Below are 21946 nucleotides of genomic sequence, written 5' to 3'. Positions count from 1 at the left end.
TTTATGTTTGACCCACTGTCGAAAGTGAAGGTCGTCGTCGACGGAGCTTTTGACATCGGGGACTGGAATGCAAAGCACCGATTTTGAAGTCATCGACAGGACATTCAGATGATCGTGGCACCATGTGTCGAGCACATGTCGGTCGGAGTATCTCAGGGAAGTCAGACTGCAATTCTAACAAAGTTTATCGTTTTGCTACAGCATAATCACGCTTTACGTGATGACTAGTTACTGTACATGTTAAAACTGGTTCATGATGTGTGAGGTACAACTGCATAAAATCACAGTAACAGTGTTTATTACATACCACCTAATTACGATCGAAGTGCAGAAAAATGTAAGACTTACAGATGCTCATCAGGGTGAACGTAAGGAATTCCTCAAGATTCACCTCCTCGGGGGGGCCGCCATTGACCAGGGCGACGACAACCCTCACGATTAATTCTATTGTGTTATACACCAACAAGGCTATGTGCACTGGCGTCACTATCTCGAGGAACTTGGCACATTTCTGCAAGCCAACAATAACATACATCACCAAATAAGCTCAAAGAGAGAGAGAGAGAGAGAGAGAGAGAGAGAGAGAGAGAGAGAGAGAGAGAGAGAAACGGGCTTGTTACTATCTGTACGGACATGTATATTTGCTGTGTGGTGTTTGATGTGAGGTTGGATTTACATGGCGAGCAGTAGGGCAGCTGTATCAGGATAGGAATCAGAACAGAGTGGCGCAGGCTGAGCAAGCTACTCCTGCAGTGCGTGCACAACGAGAACTTAGCATCGAAAAGTGAACAGACTAGTAATCGTGAACGTGATGGCGCCAGCAGCACAGTGATGCGGAATGCGAGTCGTAGACAGCACTGTGAGTGCCATCTGAAGCTCCAGGTGGCGTATTCTTCGCTACTCGTGGTCGGAGACGAGGTATTCGCAGCCACCGCCCCTGTGCTGCAGGCAAAGTGCGACACGCGCGCGAATTCGCAACGAGGAGTATCTGCGTGACCATTGGCAATAGAAACTTTAATCGGAAGACTTGAATGAACTTGCTACACCCCGATAATTGTTACTATAAGGGTTGGCAGTCCTACAGTATTACACAAGCTTAAGTTACGTAGTTGCAACTCGTACTATAGTACTATGGAACCTGCAGCATTGTGACTACTCGTCAGAAAATACCCCAGATCCGAGCATCGGGCCGCAAGATGAAAGACCCTTGCTATGTCGGCATAGCCATCTACCTGTGATCGACTTGCAATGGGGTTAAGGCGCTGAGGCAAAATACGTCTTTTAGATAGTAGTTAACGTGTATGAGTCTAAGAGAGTCATTAAAAACACACATATTGCGTTTCCCATAAGCGACGCAGTTTATACACAATAATCTAAAAGCAACAAGCCCGTTTCGTCCGACCATTTCCTCTTATTACAATCTGCCACCTAAATGCGTCGTGCCCTTAGGCTAAACATAAACGAGCCTAACCCGGTGACTCCTCAAGTATCTCTGAGCTCTGGCAAGTGCCTGAAACCAATAATGATAAACTTATGAGCTTAGTAGTGTCGACATAGGGACCCTGACGACCACGTCTTGCGGAAATGTAGCCGCTGCCCTCCCACGTTTCAGTGACAAGCTCTTACAGTGCGCTCACACCCACAAGACTCGCAATATTAATTCTCCAAGAAGCTTCGATATGCTCAGTATGCACGCAAATGCACGATAATTAATTTTAAAGAAAGTGTATTGCTATTTCAACAGGCGTTGCAGCACCGCATTTGTGCTTCGTTTCAAGTAATTTTACTTCACGTTGACCGCTATGGCTGGTTAGAATTGTGAGCCAAAGCGTTACGACAACTACTCGCAGTAAGAGAGAATGTCACGTGATGGTTTTGCGGACCCGTGACTCGGCGAGGGAAGTTTGAAAGAGGAACGGGGCAAATCCACAAGCATTCTAGCGACCATACGGGCCGCAAATGGGAGAATCCACTGACATGCGCAACTCTGGCAAAGGAAAAATTGTCACGTCGCGGCACATGGAACGGGCATCTCATCTAGTCGGCTGTTTGCATGTCGTTGTCGTGAGCATCCATGGAAAGCTGGCGGACGGTAAGGGGTTAATATACGCGCCGCGTCACAGAATGGCGCAGTCGGGGGCTATGAAATGCAAGACAGGCAGTGAGCCGTGGCAAACCTAACGACAGAATGCAATGCTGGTGCAGCCACAAGTGTTTAGAAGCCCGCCGTTCATCAAAGATCGTTGAACGAGGGGCTCCGCGGCAGACGTTCCCGTGATGACCTATCGACATCGTCAGTCGCGATTGCAGTGGGCACGGCATTATCGAGACTGGACCATGGACCGGTGGAAACGTGTCGCCTTATCAGATAACCACTTTCCTTGTTACTCCAGGTCGGTGGCCGTGTGACGCCATAATCCAGGTGAGCCGCGCCATGGACGGAGGAGGTTGGGGGGCAGTATTATACACTCCTGGAAATGGAAAAAAGAACACATTGACACCGGTGTGTCAGACCCACTATACTTGCTCCGGACACTGCGAGAGGGCTGTACAAGCAATGATCACACGCACGGCACAGCGGACACACCAGGAACCGCGGTGTTGGCCGTCGAATGGCGCTAGCTGCGCAGCATTTGTGCACCGCCGCCGTCAGTGTCAGCCAGTTTGCCGTGGCATACGGAGCTCCATCGCAGTCTCTAACACTGGTAGCATGCCGCGACAGCGTGGGCGTGAAACGTATGTGCAGTTGACGGACTTTGAGCGAGGGCGTATAGTGGGCATGCGGGAGGCCGGGTGGACGTACCGCCGAATTGCTCAACACGTGGGGCGTGAGGTCTCCACAGTACATCGATGTTGTCGCCAGTGGTCGGCGGAAGGTGCACGTGCCCGTCGACCTGGGACCGGACCGCAGCGACGCACGGATGCACGCCAAGACCGCAGGATGCTACGCAGTGCCGTAGGGGACCGCACCGCCACTTCCCAGCAAATTAGGGACACTGTTGCTCCTGGGGTATCGGCGATGACCATTCGCAACCGTCTCCATGAAGCTGAAGCTGGGCTACGGTCCCGCACACCGTTAGGCCGTCTTCCGCTCACGCCCCAACATCGTGCAGCCCGCCTCCAGTGGTGGCGCGACAGGCGTGAATGGAGGGACGAATGAAGACGTGTCGTCTTCAGCGATGAGAGTCGCTTCTGCCTTGGTGCCAATGATGGTCGTATGCGTGTTTGGCGCCGTGCAGGTGAGCGCCACAATCAGGACTGCATACGACCGAGGCACACAGGGCCAACACCCGGCATCATGGTGTGGGGAGCGATCTCCTACACTGGCCGTACACCTCTGGTGATCGTCGAGGGGACACTGAATAGTGCACGGTACATCGAAACCGTCATCGAACCCATCGTTCTACCATTCCTAGACCGGCAAGGGAACTTGCTGTTCCAACAGGACAATGCACGTCCGCATGTATGCCGTGCCACCCAACGTGCTCTAGAAGGTGTAAGTCAACTACCCTGGCCAGCAAGATCTCCGGATCTGTCCCCCGTTGAGTATGTTTGGGACTGGATGAAGCGTCGTCTCACGCGGTCTGCACGTCCAGCACGAACGCTGGTCCAACTGAGGCGCCAGGTGGAAATGGCATGGCAAGCCGTTCCACAGGACTACATCCAGCATCTCTACGATCGTCTCCATGGGAGAATAGTAGCCTGCGTTGCTGCGAAAGGTGGATATACACTGTACTAGTGCCAACATTGTGCATGCTCTGTTGCCTGTGTCTATGTGCCTGTGGTTCTATCAGTGTGATCATGTGATGTATCTGACCCCAGGAATGTGTCAATAAAGTTTCCCCTTCCTGGTACAATGAATTCACGGTGTTCTTATTTCAATTTGCAGGAGTGTATTAAGGGGAACATTCACCTGGGCTTCCACGAGATCTAAGGTACCTGTAATGGTGTAGAAGTCGCCGTGAGAGCGATTGTTTACGTGAACAGTGATTTGGACGGCATGCCTCTCTTCGTGCTCGATGTCTCTCGCGACGGCGGGAATTGCGTCATCTGTGCGTACACATCTGGCGCCACATACCTCCGGAGACCTACTGATGACTGCTCTAATCCATGCCACAAATGAGCGCTACTGTACAGCGTTCCAAAGCTACATCAGACACTATCTATATGGGGTATTCCAGGAGAAATGATCAACATTCAGGAATATTCGAAGCCAAAAATCGTAGTAAGCATTGCTCTGCGACGCGTACCATCAAAGTTACGACTACTGTTTCATCTTCACTACTATGAAACACATCTCGCCTACTAAACAAGTGCGCATAGCTTTTAACGTATGCATCTTACAGCCAGTGTTTGCTAGGCTTTTATGCTCCGAATGATTGTACCTGTCATATCCCTGAAGACTGACAGCTCCTCCTGGAACACACTGTATAAATAAACAAAATTAAACTAAGTAGGATCGTTAGTGTAAGTATTGCAAAATTAAAATAGTACCCTAATTAATCGCGTTGTCCTGGCCATTCTTCCATGTACATTTACACATGTCTAGACTGCCTGTACAGAAAGGGATACACAGAGCGCACAAAAAAGATATAATAAATTTTAGAATGTTTCTCAGAAGACAAAAAGAAGCATCTTTTTCTGTGGCAAAAGATGTGTAATGTACGTGTTATGACCAGACAAAACCAAAATTGTCTGGTCATAACTCTGAGTTCTTTGATTGCTCATCTGAGCTACAACATACGAAATATTAGTTCATTTTATTATACGAATAAGTGAAATGATTTGTTTAACTTGATTCAGTCCTTTCCCACAGGATAGGCTGATCATTTACAACTGTCATTGATTCGTAAACCATCACTTGTTATGATAATTAATCAATTTTTCTCCTGAAGTACAATGTTTAACATTTACAAAAGTACATGTCCATCTGCGACTATAATAACTATTTAGTGCTACTGGATGATGTCTGCTTCAGCTTAGGTCACGAAAGGGGGAGAGCGCTTTCATGCTCGGTTCTATATTGACCTCAGTGAGAGGGTGATGCGTCGTTGAGAGAGAGGCGTAGTCTTCTGCAGTGCCTCCCATTGAGCGTTGCGGATTGCAGTAACAGCTGGTTAAAGTCTGCGGTATCGATCTCCGGTTCCGAATTTCGTGTGGCACCGCTACCTCTGAACGTTACCAAAGTACAATTTACTGACAGACATTCTAGAAGAGTAGTTGTTCCTTTGGTTGAAGGTACAGCTATTATTCGTGTAACACCTTGTTGCTTTTGAGTGCGTCAGGAATCATTAGCACATTAAAGTCAATTGTGTATTAACATAAACGGATGAAATTTTCAGCAACATTTCTATGAAGCGTTCATCATGCGGCAGTTTGAATATCCTGTGAACATTATTTACACTCAAAAACCTTCATGGTGGTCTAGCAGGGAAATGCTTCTCCTGTGAAATTTTCGTCACATAAAGTGCTTCTTTTTTTCTCTCCTCTAAACAATCTAACATTTTATATATGTAGCTTTTTTTTTACGCGGTGTATGTGAATGTTGATCATGCCTTGAAACATTTCTGTTTACGTCTGTATGTGCAAGAATTAATTTGATACGGATGTTGCATGTTAATGTAAATGAGATCAATGTTGTTGACTAATATAGAATTAATAAGAGATTTATTTAGAATTCAATAGTGCAGATGTTGGTAAAACAGTCTGAATTTGCGGTATTTGATCTTGGTCCTCACATTCCGGATAAGCACTAGAAATAAGAGGCAAGGAAAAGTGCCAGTGAAAACCACTATCAGAAGGAGAGGCAGGACTGTATTCCTGACTGTCAATTGCAATGACACAAGGGACGGAAACAGGAATTGGCATTTTCAACACACATCATCCAGTGAGTTGTGTGTGGCAGGTTTTTTTCGTGTCAGGCAACAAAATTTCCTAGGTTTCTTTTGGCTCTAATTACACAAAATAAGTAATACCTAAGAATAATAACATTCTTAAATGGACACATAGAAAATCGACATTATAAACGGACAATAAAAATGAAGTAAAGTACGGGAAAAAATTGTCCTCCTGTTTCGGTCCACATATACAGCGTTTTCGCTACCTGTCATATTAGCATAGCACGAGGAGTGCCGTGGACATCTTAGCATTTGGGAGACGGTCAGCTGCGCTCCACGCCAACAGAAGGTTGATAATCTGCTGAATTTCTTATAGTGGAAAGTAAGCGGGATTGGAATTTAACGTCCCGTCGACGAGAAGGTCATCAGAGACGGCGCAAACCTCCGACTTGGGGAAGTGGGGCAAGACATCGGACACTAATTTTCCAGTGCAGCACCTGTCATAAATAATTAAAGGAAACACGGCAAAATCTACACCCAGACTTCGAAAGGCGGTTTTTTAACCCCAGTCGTGAAGACAAGATCAGTTCTTAACCACTGTGGCTCGATGGTGACTGGTAGCTGACGAAAACGCTGTAGCCGTGGCCGTTTTCTGGAGAGCAAGATTTCTTTACTCACAGGAGCAGAAGGCGTTCGGAGATACGAGAAGCTCGAGACAGACAGACATGAGGAATGGAATGCAACAATCACAAGATGGACATACATTTGAAAGAGGTTAACACGGGATCAGTTACGGTGCTGGCTTACCAATGCAAGGGCAATCATGACCAGAAAGTTAGCTATGATGCCAATCCGTTTGGCTCTGTCGAACATTTTAATCACTGGAAAAGAACAAATATTAGTACGTTAGTAAATGTCAGACGTTCAAAAATGGCTCTGAGTACTATGGGACTTAACTTCTGAGGTCATCAGTCCCCTAGAACTTAGAACTACTCAAACCTAATTAACCTAAGGATCTTTGTATCTTAGAAACAATTAATAAAGGAACTGGAAGATATTACGTGAACATCCGTATAATATGGAGCGCAACCATCTTTGGAAAGCAAACCAACCAGCTCCTACTTACAGTCTATACTTACGAGTCCTAAATGGTTCCAAGCCTACCCCATTCATTCCTGTTATTAACACTAGTTCACATCAAGGCGTGAGTAATTTCAGCTGGTGGTGGCTTACAAGCAGTTCATTTAAGGATTGATAGAATTTATGGGGGGTCTGAATTCTCTATGACAGGCTTGTAGTTTACCTTGCCACAGTTTGATACCACTAAGGAAATTTTAAACGAAAAACGTTTATGAATGATTCTGTTTACTGTTCTAAACGGACGAGATATCACTCCTACCAAATTATTTCCCAGCCTCTCACGTATTCGTACATCGCGTGAGGTAATCCACTGTTTACCTCAGACAGAGACTACTGAAGCGCAGTGCGGTTGATATTACCGTCACCTGTGAGGCTAAGTACGTCCGCTCCACATTCTGGCGGTCTTCGCGCTCTTGCCGACAAGCAGCTGAATTGAATTTCACTGTTGATAATCAAACCCACATGACTTTTACATCATCGTACGCCGATTCTGAAGCTCACGGTAAAAAATAAAATAAATTGAACAGCACTAGAATAAACGAACGTGGTGCCACATTGCACCGGCATCATCAAAGTACTCCCTCATCGTATTGCTAGGGTGATCAACCGGTTTTTGAAATATTTATCCAATTTTTTCGAGAAGTTATTAGTTTAACGAAGTTGTTAATCGTCCATTCCTTCTGCCTAGTGATTGTCCTGGGTATCTACAACATTCTTGTATTCCTAAAATGACTGTTTTACATTTGCTACGACCACGTTCGCTACATTCCCTAATCATTTTAAAATGTTCCTTGTTAATAGTAGTGTTACAGAGCCTGCAGACGTTACTTTTATCCTATCGCAGAGAGGTTGTTTGGTAGTTCCCGTTGGTGAAGTTAAATCTTTAAAGCTGCTGGCCCTAAGCGTCATTCATCAGTTACCTATAATAGTCTATTTTCGTTTATCGCAAGCTAATCACTCCACGTGCCATGCGGTATTTAACACTGGCAGCCTAACGAGAGACAGTCAATAAATTCACACTGACTGACTCAATTCTTAAAACATTATTCCCAGGATCTAAGCCTCGCACATACCGAAAAGTTTGGAAAGTTCTACCAAGTATGAGGCAGAGTATTAGACAAATCGAGACTGTATAGATTGAGAAGCCTCCTTCATCGCCCAAACTTCCACGTCCCTTACAGATCAGCTAGGAAATTTATTTGAGCTGTATCACATCCAAGTCCGAGTGCAGTGTGACAAGACACAACTGTTCTGGCTGTCTCCAGAGGCAGATTTGGTCACAAGTGCGGGCGGCGTTGAGAACAGCCTGCCCTGATCACCTGCCGCGTTAGCTGCTTCTGTTAATAACATCCCATCTGAGTGTTATAGCTGATCCTAGCGCACGGATAAACTTTGTACTGATGGAGGATCTTTCTCTGCGTGAAGCCCAGTGTGAAGTTTCACCCTATCTACCAAGATAAACGTAGTAGACTGAGATCCCTTCAGATATCGATTGTAACTAAAATATTTATGTTACAATAGTCACAAGCCGCATCACATCGTAGCTCCTTAACATTATAACAGATTAATATTTCAAATTTTCCATGTTTAAATCCAAGTCACATATTCCACTAAAAGCTGTGCATCATTAGTTCTTGTTGAATATCCTCATTTCACACACTATACAGAGAAGACAAAACCTAATTCATGTGTTTTGTACGTCAAATGATTTGTTTGTACCATATTTGAACTTTCTGTTATAATTTCTAGAATTCTCCGTCATGTGTCAAATTCTCCACGATATGTCAGCGAACAAGTAGTTCCCGATTGCTACTGGTCTACTGAGGTCGGCGTCCTACATGCATAGATCGTTATCTTCTACTTCCGCTCCCGCTCCTGTCTTGTCTAATTAACAAGGATAGTGGCCTACAGCTGAGTCAGGCGTGAAACCCTACAGTGAGCCGAGAAAAAGCAAAGCGTTCCCGTCCAGCGTGGCCCTTTTCTGGTGGCGATTACAAAGAAACTGCGACCTCTAGTCGGTATTCTGCCGCGGCCACCCCCACCACTAAGACTACACGGATAGCAAGAGGAACAGAGTTGTGGAGGGGGTCACGCCGCCCCGTGCAGAGCAGCAGTCATATGGAACCTCCGGAAGATGGCAACAGCTCTGTTTGTTGAAAGGACGCGGCCTAGGAGGACAAATGAGAAAATTATAACTACTTGCTGGCCATAAAAAATATCCAAAAGCATACAAAATGTTTCAGGTAAGGTGCCTATGTCTGTGTTGTTGTTGTAGTCTTCAGTCCTGAGACTGGTTTGAAGCAGCTCTCCATGCTACCCTATCCTGTGCAGCCTTCTTCATCTCCCAGTACTTACTGCAACTTACATCCTTCTGAATCTGCTTAGTGCATTCATCTCTTGGTCTCCCTCTACGATTTTTACCCTCCACGCTGCCCTCCAATGCTAAATTTGTGACCCCTTGACGTCTAAAAACATGTCCTACCAGCCGATCCCTTCTTCTCGTCAATTTGTGCCACAAACTCCTCTTCTCCCCAATTCTATTCAATACCTCCTCATTAGTTATGTGATCTACCCATTTCGTCTTCAGCATTCTTCTGTAGCACCACATTTTGAAAGCTTCTATTCTCTTCTTGTATAAACTATTTATCGCCCATGTTTCACATCCATACATGGCTACACTCCATACACATACTTTCAGAAACGACTTCCTGACACTTTAATCTATACTCGATGTCAACAAATTTCTCTTCATCAGAAACGCTTTCCTCCCCATTGTCAGTCTACCTTTTATATCCTCTCCACTTCGACCATCATCAGTTAATCTAATACCCTCGGCATCACCCGACTTAATTCGACTACATTCCACTATTCTCGTTTTGCTTTTGTTGATGTTCATCTTATATCCTCCTCTCAAGAGACTGTCCATTCCGTTCAACTGCTCTTCCATGTCCTTTGCCCTCTCTGATAGAATTACAATGTCATCGGCGAACCTCAAAGTTTTTATTTCTTCTCCATGGATTTTAATACCTACTCCGAATTTTTCTTTTGTTTCCTTTACTGCTTGCTCAATATACAGATTGAATAACATCGGGGAGAGGCTACAGCCCTGTCTCACTCCCTTCCCAACCACTGCTTCCCTTTCATGTCCCTCGACTCTTATAACTGCCATCTTGTTTCTGTACAAATTGTAAATAGCCTTTCGCGCCCTGTATTTTACCCATGCCACCTTCAGAATTTGAAAGAGAGTATTCCAGTCAACATTCTCAAAAGCTTTCTCTAGGTCTGCAAACGCTAGAAACGTAGGTTTGCCTTTCCTTAATCTTTCTTCTAAGATAAGTCTTAGGATCAGTATTGTCTCACGTGTTCCAATATTTCTACGGAATCCAAATTGATCTTCCCCGAGGTCGGCTTCTACCAGTTTTTCCATTCGTCTGTAAAGAATTCGTGTTAGTGTTTTGCAGCCGTGACTTATTAAACTGATAGTTCGGTAATTTTCACATATGTCAACACCTGCTTTCTTTGGGATTGGAATTATTATATTCTTCCTGAAGTCTGAGGGTACTTCGCCTGTCTCATACATCTTGCTCACCAGATGGTAGAGTTTTGTCAGGACTGGCTCTCCCAAGACTGTCAGTAGTTCTAATGGAATGTTGTCTAATCTGGGGGCCTTGTTTCGACTCAGATCTTTCAGTGCTCTGTCAAACTCTTCACGCAGTATCATATCCCCCATTTCATCTTCATCTACATCCTCCTACATTCCCATAATATTGTCCTCAAGTACATCGGCCTTGTATAGACCCTCTACATACTCCTTCCACCTTTCTGCTTTCCCTTCTTTGCTTAGAACTGGGTTTCCATCTGAGCTCTTGATATTCATACAAGTGATTCTCCTTGCTCCAAAGGTCTCTTTAATTTTCCTGTAGGCAGTATCTAGCTTATCCCTAGTGAGATAAGCCTCTACATCCTTACATTTGTCCTCTAGCCATCCCTGCTTAGCCACTTCGCACTTCCTGTCGATCTCATTTTTGAAACGTTTGTATTCCTTTTTGCCTGCTTCATTTACTGCATTTTTATATTTTCTCCTTTCCTCAATTAAATTCAATATTTCTTCTGTTATGCAAGGAGTTCTACTAGCCCTCGTCTTTTTACCTACTTCATCCTCTGCTGCCTTCACTACTTCATCCCTCAAAGCTACCCATTCTTCTTCTACTGTATTTCTTTCCCCCATTCTTGTCAATTGTTCCCTTATGCTCTCCCTGAAACTCCGTACAACCTCTGGTTTAGTCAGTTTATCCATGTCCCATCTCCTTAAATTCCCACCTTTTTGCAGTTTATTCAGTTTTAATCTACAGTTCATAACCAATAGATTGTGGTCAGAGTCCACATCTGCCCCTGGAAATGTCTTACAATTTAAAACCTGGTTCCTAAATCTCTGTCTTACCATTATACAATCTGTCTGATACCTTCTAGTATCTCCAGGATTCTTCCATGTATACAGCCTTCTTTTATGATTCTTGAACCAAGTGTTAGCTATGATGAAGTTATGCTCTGTGCAAAACTCTACCAGGGGGCTTCCTCTTTCGTTTCTTAGCCGCAATCAATATTCACCTACTATGTTTCCTTCTCTCCCTTTTCCTACTCTCGAATTCCAGTCACCCATGACTATTAAATTTTCGTCTCCCTTCACTACCTGAATAATTTCTTTTATCTCATCATACATTTCTTCAATTTCTTCGTCAACTGCAGAGCTAGTTGGCATAAAAACTTGTACTACTGTACTAGACGTAGGCTTCGTGTCTATCTTGGCCATAATAATGCGTTCACTATGCTGTTCATAGTAGCTTACTCGCACTCCTATTTTTTCATTCATTATTAAACCTACTCCTGCATTACCCCTATTTGATTTTGTGTTTATAACCCTGTATTCACCTGACCAAAAGTCTTGTTCCTTCTGCCACCGAACTTCACTAATTCCCACTATATCTAACTTTAACCTATCCATTTCCCTTTTTAAATTTTCTAATCGACCTGCCCGGTTAAGGGATCTGACGTTCGAGGCTCCAATCCGTAGAACGCCAGTTTTCTTTCTCCTGATAAGGACATCCTCTTTAGTAGTCCCCGCCTGGAGATCCGAATGGGGGACTATTTTACCTCCGGAATATTTTACCCAAGAGGACGCCTTCATCATTTATCCATACAGTAAAGCTGCATGCCCTCGGGAAAAATTACGGCCGTAGTTTCCCCTTGCTTTCAGCCGTTCGCAGTAGCAGCACAGCAAGGCCGTTTTGGTTAATGTTGCAAGGCCAGATCAGTCAATCATCCAGACTGTTGCCCCTGCAACTACTGAAAAGGCTGCTGCCCCTCTTCAGAAACCACACGTTTGTCTGGCCTATCTACAGATACCCCTCCGTTGTGGTTGCACCTACGTTACAGCCATTTGTATCGCTGAGGCACGCAAGCCTCCCCACCAACGGCAAGATCCATGGTTCTTTTATAATACTGGAAAGTTCAAATTTTGGTGGAAAAAAGGTCAATTGGGCTTCCTCCACTAACCTGAGAAAATGGGAGGAAGAAGGTGTCTTGGGCTCTCTCCACTAACCAATGTCATCCGACCGCCACTTCTTCCATAGAACTGGCGGGAAAAAGACTCACCCTTTGCTGGATAGGAAAGATATAAGTCCTTTTTTGCATGCAGTCCTAATTTACACAATTTGAGGCAGTAGCTCCATCCAGTGTGTTCAACATGAGATTCAGAGTCCAAGTGACCTAGTACGCAGTACCGCCAACCAGAGGGCAGCGGCGTCTCTCCCATGACGTAATCCAAGATGGCAGTCTGTGGGGAAAAATGGCGGGACCCGTAATCCAGTAATGTGGTAGACTTGAGCTAGTAGGATGGTGGCATCTGGTATTGTCATTGGAGCGGGTATAGGGCAGGCTCAGCAGGTCTGGGACCTCAGTCAGCAGCAGAAGAAGAAGAAGAAGAAGAAGAACCATGAAGGGTCAACAGCAGTCGCAATCCAATACAGCCCTGCAGAACAGGAAGAAGCGGAAAAGTAAGTACTGCATATCACATCTTATTCTGCGGTTAGCATTATTATTATTATTATTATTATTATTATTATTATTATTATTATTATTATTATTATTATTCGTTGTTTTCGCATCTTGGACCTTAGGTAACACTTCCTCCTATTTGGTCAGCAGTAGCCCTAGACACGTCCAAGCCTGCAGGGTCGAGTGCCAACATGCCGACCTCTGCCACGTGTGGAACTGTAGCAACCTCAGGTGCTAACTTGTCAAGATTTGCAACTACCTCTGGATCTCAGGGAGCAACAACCTCCAGCATGCCTGAACCTTTATTAATCACGTGGGATCCTGTAGTGCACATAGCCCACTTGCTGCAGCAGGACAAGGAACTGTTATTGTCTGTCCCACCCATCGATTTGTGTGTTACGGACATGTGATCTGCTCCCAACACATCGAACACTGCTGGTGGTCCTAAACAACAGCAAGATGGAGGACAGTACTGGTGACAACCGTAAGACCTATCCCAGCAGAACATCCCTTTGCTAGTGCAGCCGCAGAGTGCAGACGCAGTGGATAAGAAGGTATCAAGTGTACCCATGTTTTTCAGTTCTATGTACAATCTAACTCCCAGTGGAACGAAACATGTAAAAACTGATATAGAAGCACATCATATCTGGGGCTTGCAAGCACGAATAGAAACTGAAAATGCATCGAAGGGTGTTAAAGTGCAACTTTCTGAGTTCGACTGGGACGAAATATGTCATGCAGAGCGCTACATCAATCATCAGATGACTACAGAGTATTATCCAACTCGTTCTCCCCCAGACATTCGCCTTACTGGTGAGACACTATCTATTACAACAGTGTATGAAAACTGTGCACAATGTGTGAAATTGAATGACAAGTGTGTTTATCTAAGGCACGGCTCAGTTTTGGTTGCCGAGCATAGAGTCTGCATACAATGATGTAAACTTCCTATGTGTGCATGGCGTACATGTTAATGATTGGGAGCAGTAGCTTTGTTTGCACATTACCGCTGAACAGAGTAAATGTTTATGTGAAAAACCCAAATTCTGTGAGATATCCATTGGCTTGAGGGAGATAAGTGCAGACTTTATTGCATATCAAAAATTTTTGTTTGGGAAATTCTGTGCAGGTGCACAGAAGAAGATAAAAAAAGAGTCTTACGATATCTTTGAAATACTGCATCCTATATATTTAAATAAATAATGTATGTATGTATATATAATCACAAACTGTGTTTGTGTTTTATTTCATACCTCTTTCATTATAATCCAAGTGTTACACTTAATAATATCATTATTTTTCAGTGCTACACCTATAAGGATGCAACAGCAGACAATTACTCCAAATCGCCTCACCAGTATTGATAAAATGAAAGATTAAGTTACTCTTCATGGGTCAAATACATATACCTCATTTCTCTGTGTAGCCAATATATGTCAGTCAGTTAAGTGATGGAGCTATAGTGCCTACACATACTATTACCGTCTCTACGTGTGTATCTTTTTATACATGCCAACTGCTTATCAGTACCTGGCGTAGTTGCTATCATGGCCGGGTGGATGAAACATCCTCATCACAAGAACTTTGTTGTCGGTGACTGGTCCTGTGAAGATGCAAAAAAAAGCATGAAGGAGAAGAAGAGGAAGAAGAAGAATGGAATTCTCCTTCCTGATAATATACGAGCAATTATTGTAGATCCATTCAATTATGGCAAGACTGATGTCCTGATGACGCTGCTAACATGTAGATGGAGTCTGATTTGAACATGTTCGTGTGTTCTCAAAAACACTGTTTCAACCCAAGTATCAGCTGTTACAGGAGATATTAAGCGGTGTAGGTGGTGTTACATACACGACATTCAGTGAACGCGGTGATATCATTCCACCTGAAACAGCAGAGCCAAACACTGTCTTTATATTTGACGATGTTGCTGTGGGAAAACCGAGGCCAAATTCGAAAATATTTCTGTTTCGGTCGTCGTATGGGTGCTGATGTATTTAATCAAAGCCAAACATATTCTAGAATCCCGAAATAGCTGGTTAGGGATAATGGAAGCCTCATTACAGCCTTCAAACAAAACAGTCTGAATTTTAAACACATTTACAAGGCACATGCAGGAACGGACCTGTTGTTCCATGATTTTGTAAGGATATGTGCTGATAGCTGGAATCATTCACAGTATGGGTTTATCGTTATTGATAAAACAAGAAAACTGAGTAGTGGTAGGTACAGGCGAAACTTTCAAGAATTTCTACATATACAGGGTGGTCCATTGATCATGACGGCCAAATATCTCACGAAATAAGCGTCAAACGAAAAGTCTATAAAGAACGAAACTTGTCTAACTTGAAGGGGGAAACCAGATGGCGCTATTGTTGGTCCGCTAGATGGCGCTGCCATAAGTCGAAAGGATATCAACTGTGTGTTTTTTTTAATAGGAAACCTCAACTTTTTATTACATATTCGTGTAGTACGTGAAGAAATATGAATGTTTTAGTTGCACCACTTTTGCGATTTCTGATAGATGGCGCTGTAATAGTCACAAACACATGCCTCACAATTTTAGACGAACAGTTGGCAACAGGTAGGGTTTTTAAGTTAAAATACAGAACGTATGTACGTTTGAATATTTTATTTCGGTTGTTCCATTGCGATACATGTACCTTTGTGAACTTATCATTTCTGAGAACGCATGCTGTTACAGCGAGATTACCTGTAAAGAACACATTAATGCAATAAATGCTCGAAATGATGTCCGTCAACCTCAATGCATTTGGCAATACGTATAACGACCTTCTTCTCAACAGCGAGTAGTTCGCCTTCCGTAATGTTTGCACATGCATTGACAATGTGCTGACGCATGTATTCAGTCGTTGTCGGTGGATCACCATAGCAAGTATCTTTCAACTTTCCCCACAGAAAGAAATCCGGGGACATCATATCCAGTGAACTTGTGAGCCATGGTATCGTGCTTAGATGACCAATCCACCTGTCATGAAATATGCTACTCAAAACCGCTTCAACCGCACGCGAGCTATGTGCCGGACATCCATCATGTTGGAAGTACATTGTCATTATGTCATGCAGTGAAACATTTTCTAGTAACATCGGTAGAACATAACGTAAGAAATCAGAATACATTGCACCATTTAGATTGCCATCGATAAAATGGGGGCCAATTATCCTTCCTCCCATAATGCCGCACCATACATTAATCCGCCAAGGTCGCTGATGTTCCACTAGTCGCAGCCATCGTGGATTTTCCGTTGCCCAATAGTGCATATTATGCCGGTTTACGTTACCGCTGTTGGTGAATGACGCTTCGTCGCTAAATAGAACGCGTGCAAAAAATCTGTCCTCGTCCCGTAATTTCTCTTGTGCCCCGTGGCAGAACTGTACACGACGTTCAAAAGTCGTCGCCGTGCAATTGCTGGTGCATAGATATATGGTACGGGTGCAATCGATGTTGATGTAGCATTCTCAACACCGACGTTTTTGAGATTCCCGATTCTCGCGCAATTTGTCTGCTACTGATGTCGTCCAGGATACCGAGCAGCATACATAGCACATGCCGTTGGGCATTTTGATCACAACAGCCATAAATCAACACGATATCGACCTTTTCCGCAATTGGTAAACGGCTCATTTTAACACGGGTAACGTATCACGAAGCAAATACCGTCCGCAATGGCGGAGTGTTACGTGTTACGACGTACTTACACGTTTGTGACTATTACAGCACCATCTATCACAAAGCGAAAAAAGTGGTCCAACTAAAACATTCATATTTCTTTACGTATTACACTAATATGTAATAAAAAATGGCGTGTTCCTATATAAAAAACGCAGTTGATATCCTTTTGGCCTATGGCAGCGCCATCTAGTGGGCCAACTATAGCGCCATCTGGTTTCCCCCTGCAAGCTTGACGAGTTTAGATCTTTGTAGTTTTTTTCGTTTGACGCTTATTTCGTGAGATATTTGGCCCGGTCACGATATGGGGTACTGTAAATCTGTAGGCTTCTAACTCGATAATAATAATAATAATAATAATAATAATAATAGTAATAATAGTAATAATAATAATAATAATAATAATAATAATAATAGTAATAATAATAATAGTAATAATTGGAAAAAGAAAACACTACATGGCAAGCACCCGTATCATCTAACACAGCCACACATTGATCAAGACGCATCCAACACACGGCTAAGAAAAGGCAATATATACAGTGAGACGGAAGGATTCATGATTGCAATACAGAATCAAACAATAAACACCAGATATTACAGCAAGCATGTTGTTAAAGATCCCAATACCACAACAGATAAATGCAGACTTTGCAAACAACAAATAGAAACAGTAGATCACATCACAAGCGGATGTACAATACTAGCAAATACAGAATACCCCAGAAGACATGACAATGTAGCAAAAATAATACATCAACAGCTTGCCTTACAACATAAACTTCTGAAACAACACGTTCCCACATACGAGTATGCACCACAAAATGTACTGGAGAATGATGAATACAAATTATACTGGAACAGAAACATTATAACAGATAAAACAACACCACATAACAAACCTGACATCATACTCACCAATAAAAAGAAGAAATTAACACAACTAATCGAAATATCCATACCCAATACAACAAATATACAAAAGAAAACAGGAGAAAAAATTGAAAAATACATCCAACTGGCTGAGGAAGTCAAGGATATGTGGCATCAGGATAAAGTTGACATTATACCAATTATACTATCAACTACAGGAGTCATACTACACAATATCCACCAGTACATCACTGCAATACAGCTACATCCAAACTTATATAGACAACTACAGAAATCCGTAATTATTGATACATGTTCAATTACCCGAAAGTTCCTAAATGCAAGATAACATATACCATACAGTTAAAAGGAAGTCACGGTTGAACAAGGTCCGCGTCACTTTTTACTTTTGACCAGACATAACATCTGAGATAAGAAAGAAATAATAATAATGGTAGTTTGTATCTTTAAGTGAGACAGCCATGTTGGGTACTTGTGGCTCAATCCGCAGTGTACCACTCTCGAGAATAACCACTGCATTTCATACCATGGTCAGGTAAGCTACTATATTTCTAACAAATATTTCTTCCAGCAAATCACCCTGCATTTTAGAGTAAATTCTTAATTGTAATAGCTCAGAAGTGCAACTCGCAAAAAACTCACCTTTTCTCGAGTAAATACGAAATTCCGTTTCCATGTCCTTCTCCACCAGGAGGCAGACTGCGGCGTAATCCAGCTGTGAACATGAGGGTTATGTGAGCTGTATTATAAAAGAAAATGAAATGGGACCAGAGCCAGTTCTACTTTAATGGGCAGAGAGCATTGTTTTTCTAATGTAAATAAACCAACCACTTGGTTCAGTGTTCTAACGTAAACAGAACACACACTTTATGACCGTATTTTAAAGAAAGTGCTCAATGAAGCTCTTAAACTTGTCTGCAGGAATGCTTCTAAAAGTGAAATGCTATTAGTCTAATTCCATAACTGCCCTCTTAAAGGCCATAATTTATGGTCTAAGGTCTCCCCCATTCACTTAGTGCATTCCTACTGGTTCCCCACCACCAGGGCCACGCCATCACTCTCCGTGGTATCCAGCACCGTGAGACGGATTAAGCATACATGCCCTGAATGTCTGCTGATCAGCAGGAGCAGTAGCAAATAAAGGTGATAGCTGCAAACTCGTTTTCCAGAATTTGCAGCAAAGTATGGGGTTCAATGGGATTTTCTAATGCTGTTTACAGTTTTGGGGCAGTTTTGTCGATTTTTTTTTTTGCTGGTTTTCCAAAGACAGAAATAAATGAGAGATTCTAAATGTTTAACAATTACCTCCACATTGTGATATTTTAACAAATGCACCGATTTCCGATGTTAAACAATTTGCACAATTTAATTATAAATACATTCCAGCTGCGTACCAGGTACATGTCTCGCTGTAAGGAACCGACCCTTGCTTTATTAGTGTGTTAAAATAAACAATTACACTACTGGTGCCTAAGATAAGATTATGATGGACTTACAAATACTGGCAAGACTGTTTCTACAGAACAGTGTGTACACTGCAAAATTCATTAACATCCCACACTTGTGCCACTAGCTTTGGGACGCGATTAATAATTAGCTATTATTTAGGAAATAGTAAAATACTGCATGTCTCCCCGGCTGTCTGCGTGAAGCCTCCCCAGAACAGCGCTCGAACAGTCACTCTGGCTCTGCACTGTATGCGTCACTGACCCCAGCCACCGCCAGTCACCTCGCACTCCTAGTGTCATGTTTCTTGCACCTAAGGATGCAGCCAGCATCCGACACCGTGGAGATGATTTTAACAGTGAGATGGAGGTAGAGGAAGGTCTCCACCGGACACACACAAGTGTAATAACGAGAGGTAATGGTAGCGGCCGCTTAGACAGAAAGCCTGTTGTCCTGTGAGTCCTTCCCACTGGCAACACACCAGGAGCCACAGGGTCCAACGGTCTTAAAGATGGACGATGACACACGGAGCGAACGCTTAATAAAACCTATTCCACAATTTGCTTGTATTTTAGCTGTATGCTACCGTATCTAAAGTATAAGGACAGCAACTAGCGCACATCAGTATGGCATGTTTCTGCTGATCGAGTAGTATGCTGTATTTAAAGAGAAAGTCGTGACTGGCAAGTTTGAGACTTGTGTGAGGAATATATGAATCACTGTGTGTTTTTTTTAATGTGTTCTGGTGCAAAGTCCACTCGGAATATAATCAAGATGCAACGTTTGATTACCGCTGCCTGCCACTACTGCCATGCAAGCAATAGCAGCTATGCCAGTGGGTACACCACCCTCATGTGTCCAGAGCATTGCTCATCTGTGTGTATAAATACTCATTCAGTGGCCAGCCAAAACGTGTCCCTGCATGCAGGCTACCAACCGGAAACTTTCGTGCTGTACTACACACACACACACACACACACACACACACACACACACACACACACACACACACACAACTTACTTAAACTTAAATAATTTTTCGTTGGAATCGTTTAGCGAGACGTATGTGGGAGGTAGTAATATATTACCTACAACGCTGGCAAAGAGATGACCTGTATTACTCCTATAACAATGTTACTCCACAGTCTAAAGAAAAAGAGCCGGTGTGTGACATAAACCAGTCCATTTAAAGATTTAGAGTATAAAACATGTATATAGCATGATTGTTGTAACTTAATTGACCTATAGCAGTAGAGATTTACATGTGACTCACTTACTAATAACACAGGTGTACCCGATGTCAGTATCCATACAACGGTGTAAGCCTAGTGTATGCAGTCTCTCTTTAGCAGATTTCCCACATCATATTCTAAGGCTGCTGATGGTACTCTGGGACATAAATATACACTAACCTACATGATACTTCAGTCATGGGAGAGACTTGCACTATGTGATCAAAAGTATCCGGACACCTCCAAAAATATACGTTTTTCATATTAGGTGCATTGTGCTGCCACCTTCTACCAGGACTTCGAACGAGGTCAGGTGATGGGATGTCACTTGCGTCATTCGTCTGTACGCTAGATTTCCACACTCCTAAACATCCCAGTGTTTCCGATGTGATAGTGAAGTGGAAAAGTGAAGGGACAGGTGCAGCACAAAAGCGCACAGGCCGAACTCCTCTTTTGACTGGCAGTGACCGCCGACAGTTGAAGAGGGTCCTAATCTGTAATAGGTAGACATCTATCCAGACCGCCACGCAGTAATTCCAAACTGCGTCAGGACCCACTGCAAGTACTAAGACAGCTAGGCGGGAGGCGAGAAAACTTGGATTTAATGGCCGAGTGGCTGCTCATAAAGCCACACATCACGCCAGTAAATGCCAAACGACGACTCGCTTGGTGTAAGGAGCGTAAACATAGGACGATTGCACAGTGGAAAAACGTTGTGTGGAGTGACGAATCACGGTGCACAGTGTGGCTATCCGATGGCAGGGTATGGGTATGACGAATGCCCGGTGAACGTCACTGCCAGCGTGTGTAGTGCCAGCAGTAAAATTCGGAGGCGGTCGTGTTATGGTGTGGTCGTGTTTTTCAAGAGGGTGCTTGCACCCCTTCTTGTTTTGCGTGGCACTATTACAGCACAGGCCTACATTGATGTTTCAACTCCCTTCTGAATCTTACATCCTGATGTAAGCGGCTAAAAGGTGAAGAAAATACTACAGCCGTCACTGATTTAAACCGAAATGATTATGCTGACAACGAAATGCCTTTGAGTAACTATATACAGTAATTAAAAATGATAATATGCTGTGATTAAAACAGCTTTGTGATTGACGTTTCAGTGATTCGACTGGCTGGGTTCAGCCGTCAGCTAATCTTGAGTTATTATGGTTTGCCATGGGCTCGCTGCGTTGTCTGTTTTATAGATATGTGCAAACCGTGTGAAGTGTGGCGGGCTCCGAAGCGACAAACAAACCATTGCAATCTGCCACTCACAAAGTAATTTTGTTGGAGCAATGTGAATTTAGACTTATCACCCGACAGATGATAACACAGTTAAACTCACCACTTGCATGCCGCAGAGGCAAACTGCGACCCGACGCAAGGCGCCCTCGCTCAACATTTTGACCGACCACTGCTCCGCTGGCTTTCGTTTCCATGGAAACAACGCTTTTGGAACCGACCCGTTTCCGTATTATATTATCGCTGACCGCTGTCACGTGACACCGTCGTTATCTCAAAAGCGAGTCTCACCAGCAAGCAATCTCGGTTTGTTGGTACGGATAAACACGATGGTCGATTGATAGAGACCGAGCCAAATATTTCACGAAATATGCATCAAACAAAAAAACTACAAAACTCGTCTAGCTCGAAGGGGGAAA

General features: G+C 43.5%; 1 protein-coding gene across 1 annotated transcript in view; it reads right to left on the bottom strand.

The window, feature by feature from the left end:
* LOC126285426 (uncharacterized) overlaps positions 1-21697 on the bottom strand; it is a 28138-nt gene extending 6441 nt beyond the window's left edge. Inside the window, exons 1-4 of the mRNA XM_049984794.1 lie at positions 21631-21697; positions 18259-18331; positions 6645-6718; positions 349-511 (exon numbers count right to left, since the gene is read on the bottom strand). Coding sequence (XP_049840751.1) covers positions 349-511; positions 6645-6718; positions 18259-18331; positions 21631-21687 — 367 coding nt within the window. The 5' untranslated portion in view covers positions 21688-21697. The remainder of the gene's footprint in view (positions 1-348; positions 512-6644; positions 6719-18258; positions 18332-21630) is intronic.
* Between the last annotated feature and the right edge of the window lie 249 nt (positions 21698-21946).

Source organism: Schistocerca gregaria, chromosome 8, assembly GCF_023897955.1.
Source record: "Schistocerca gregaria isolate iqSchGreg1 chromosome 8, iqSchGreg1.2, whole genome shotgun sequence".
NCBI lineage: Eukaryota > Metazoa > Arthropoda > Insecta > Orthoptera > Acrididae > Schistocerca > Schistocerca gregaria.
The sequence above is the reverse complement of the archived record's forward strand: the minus strand, read 5'-3'. Positions and strand labels throughout refer to the sequence as shown.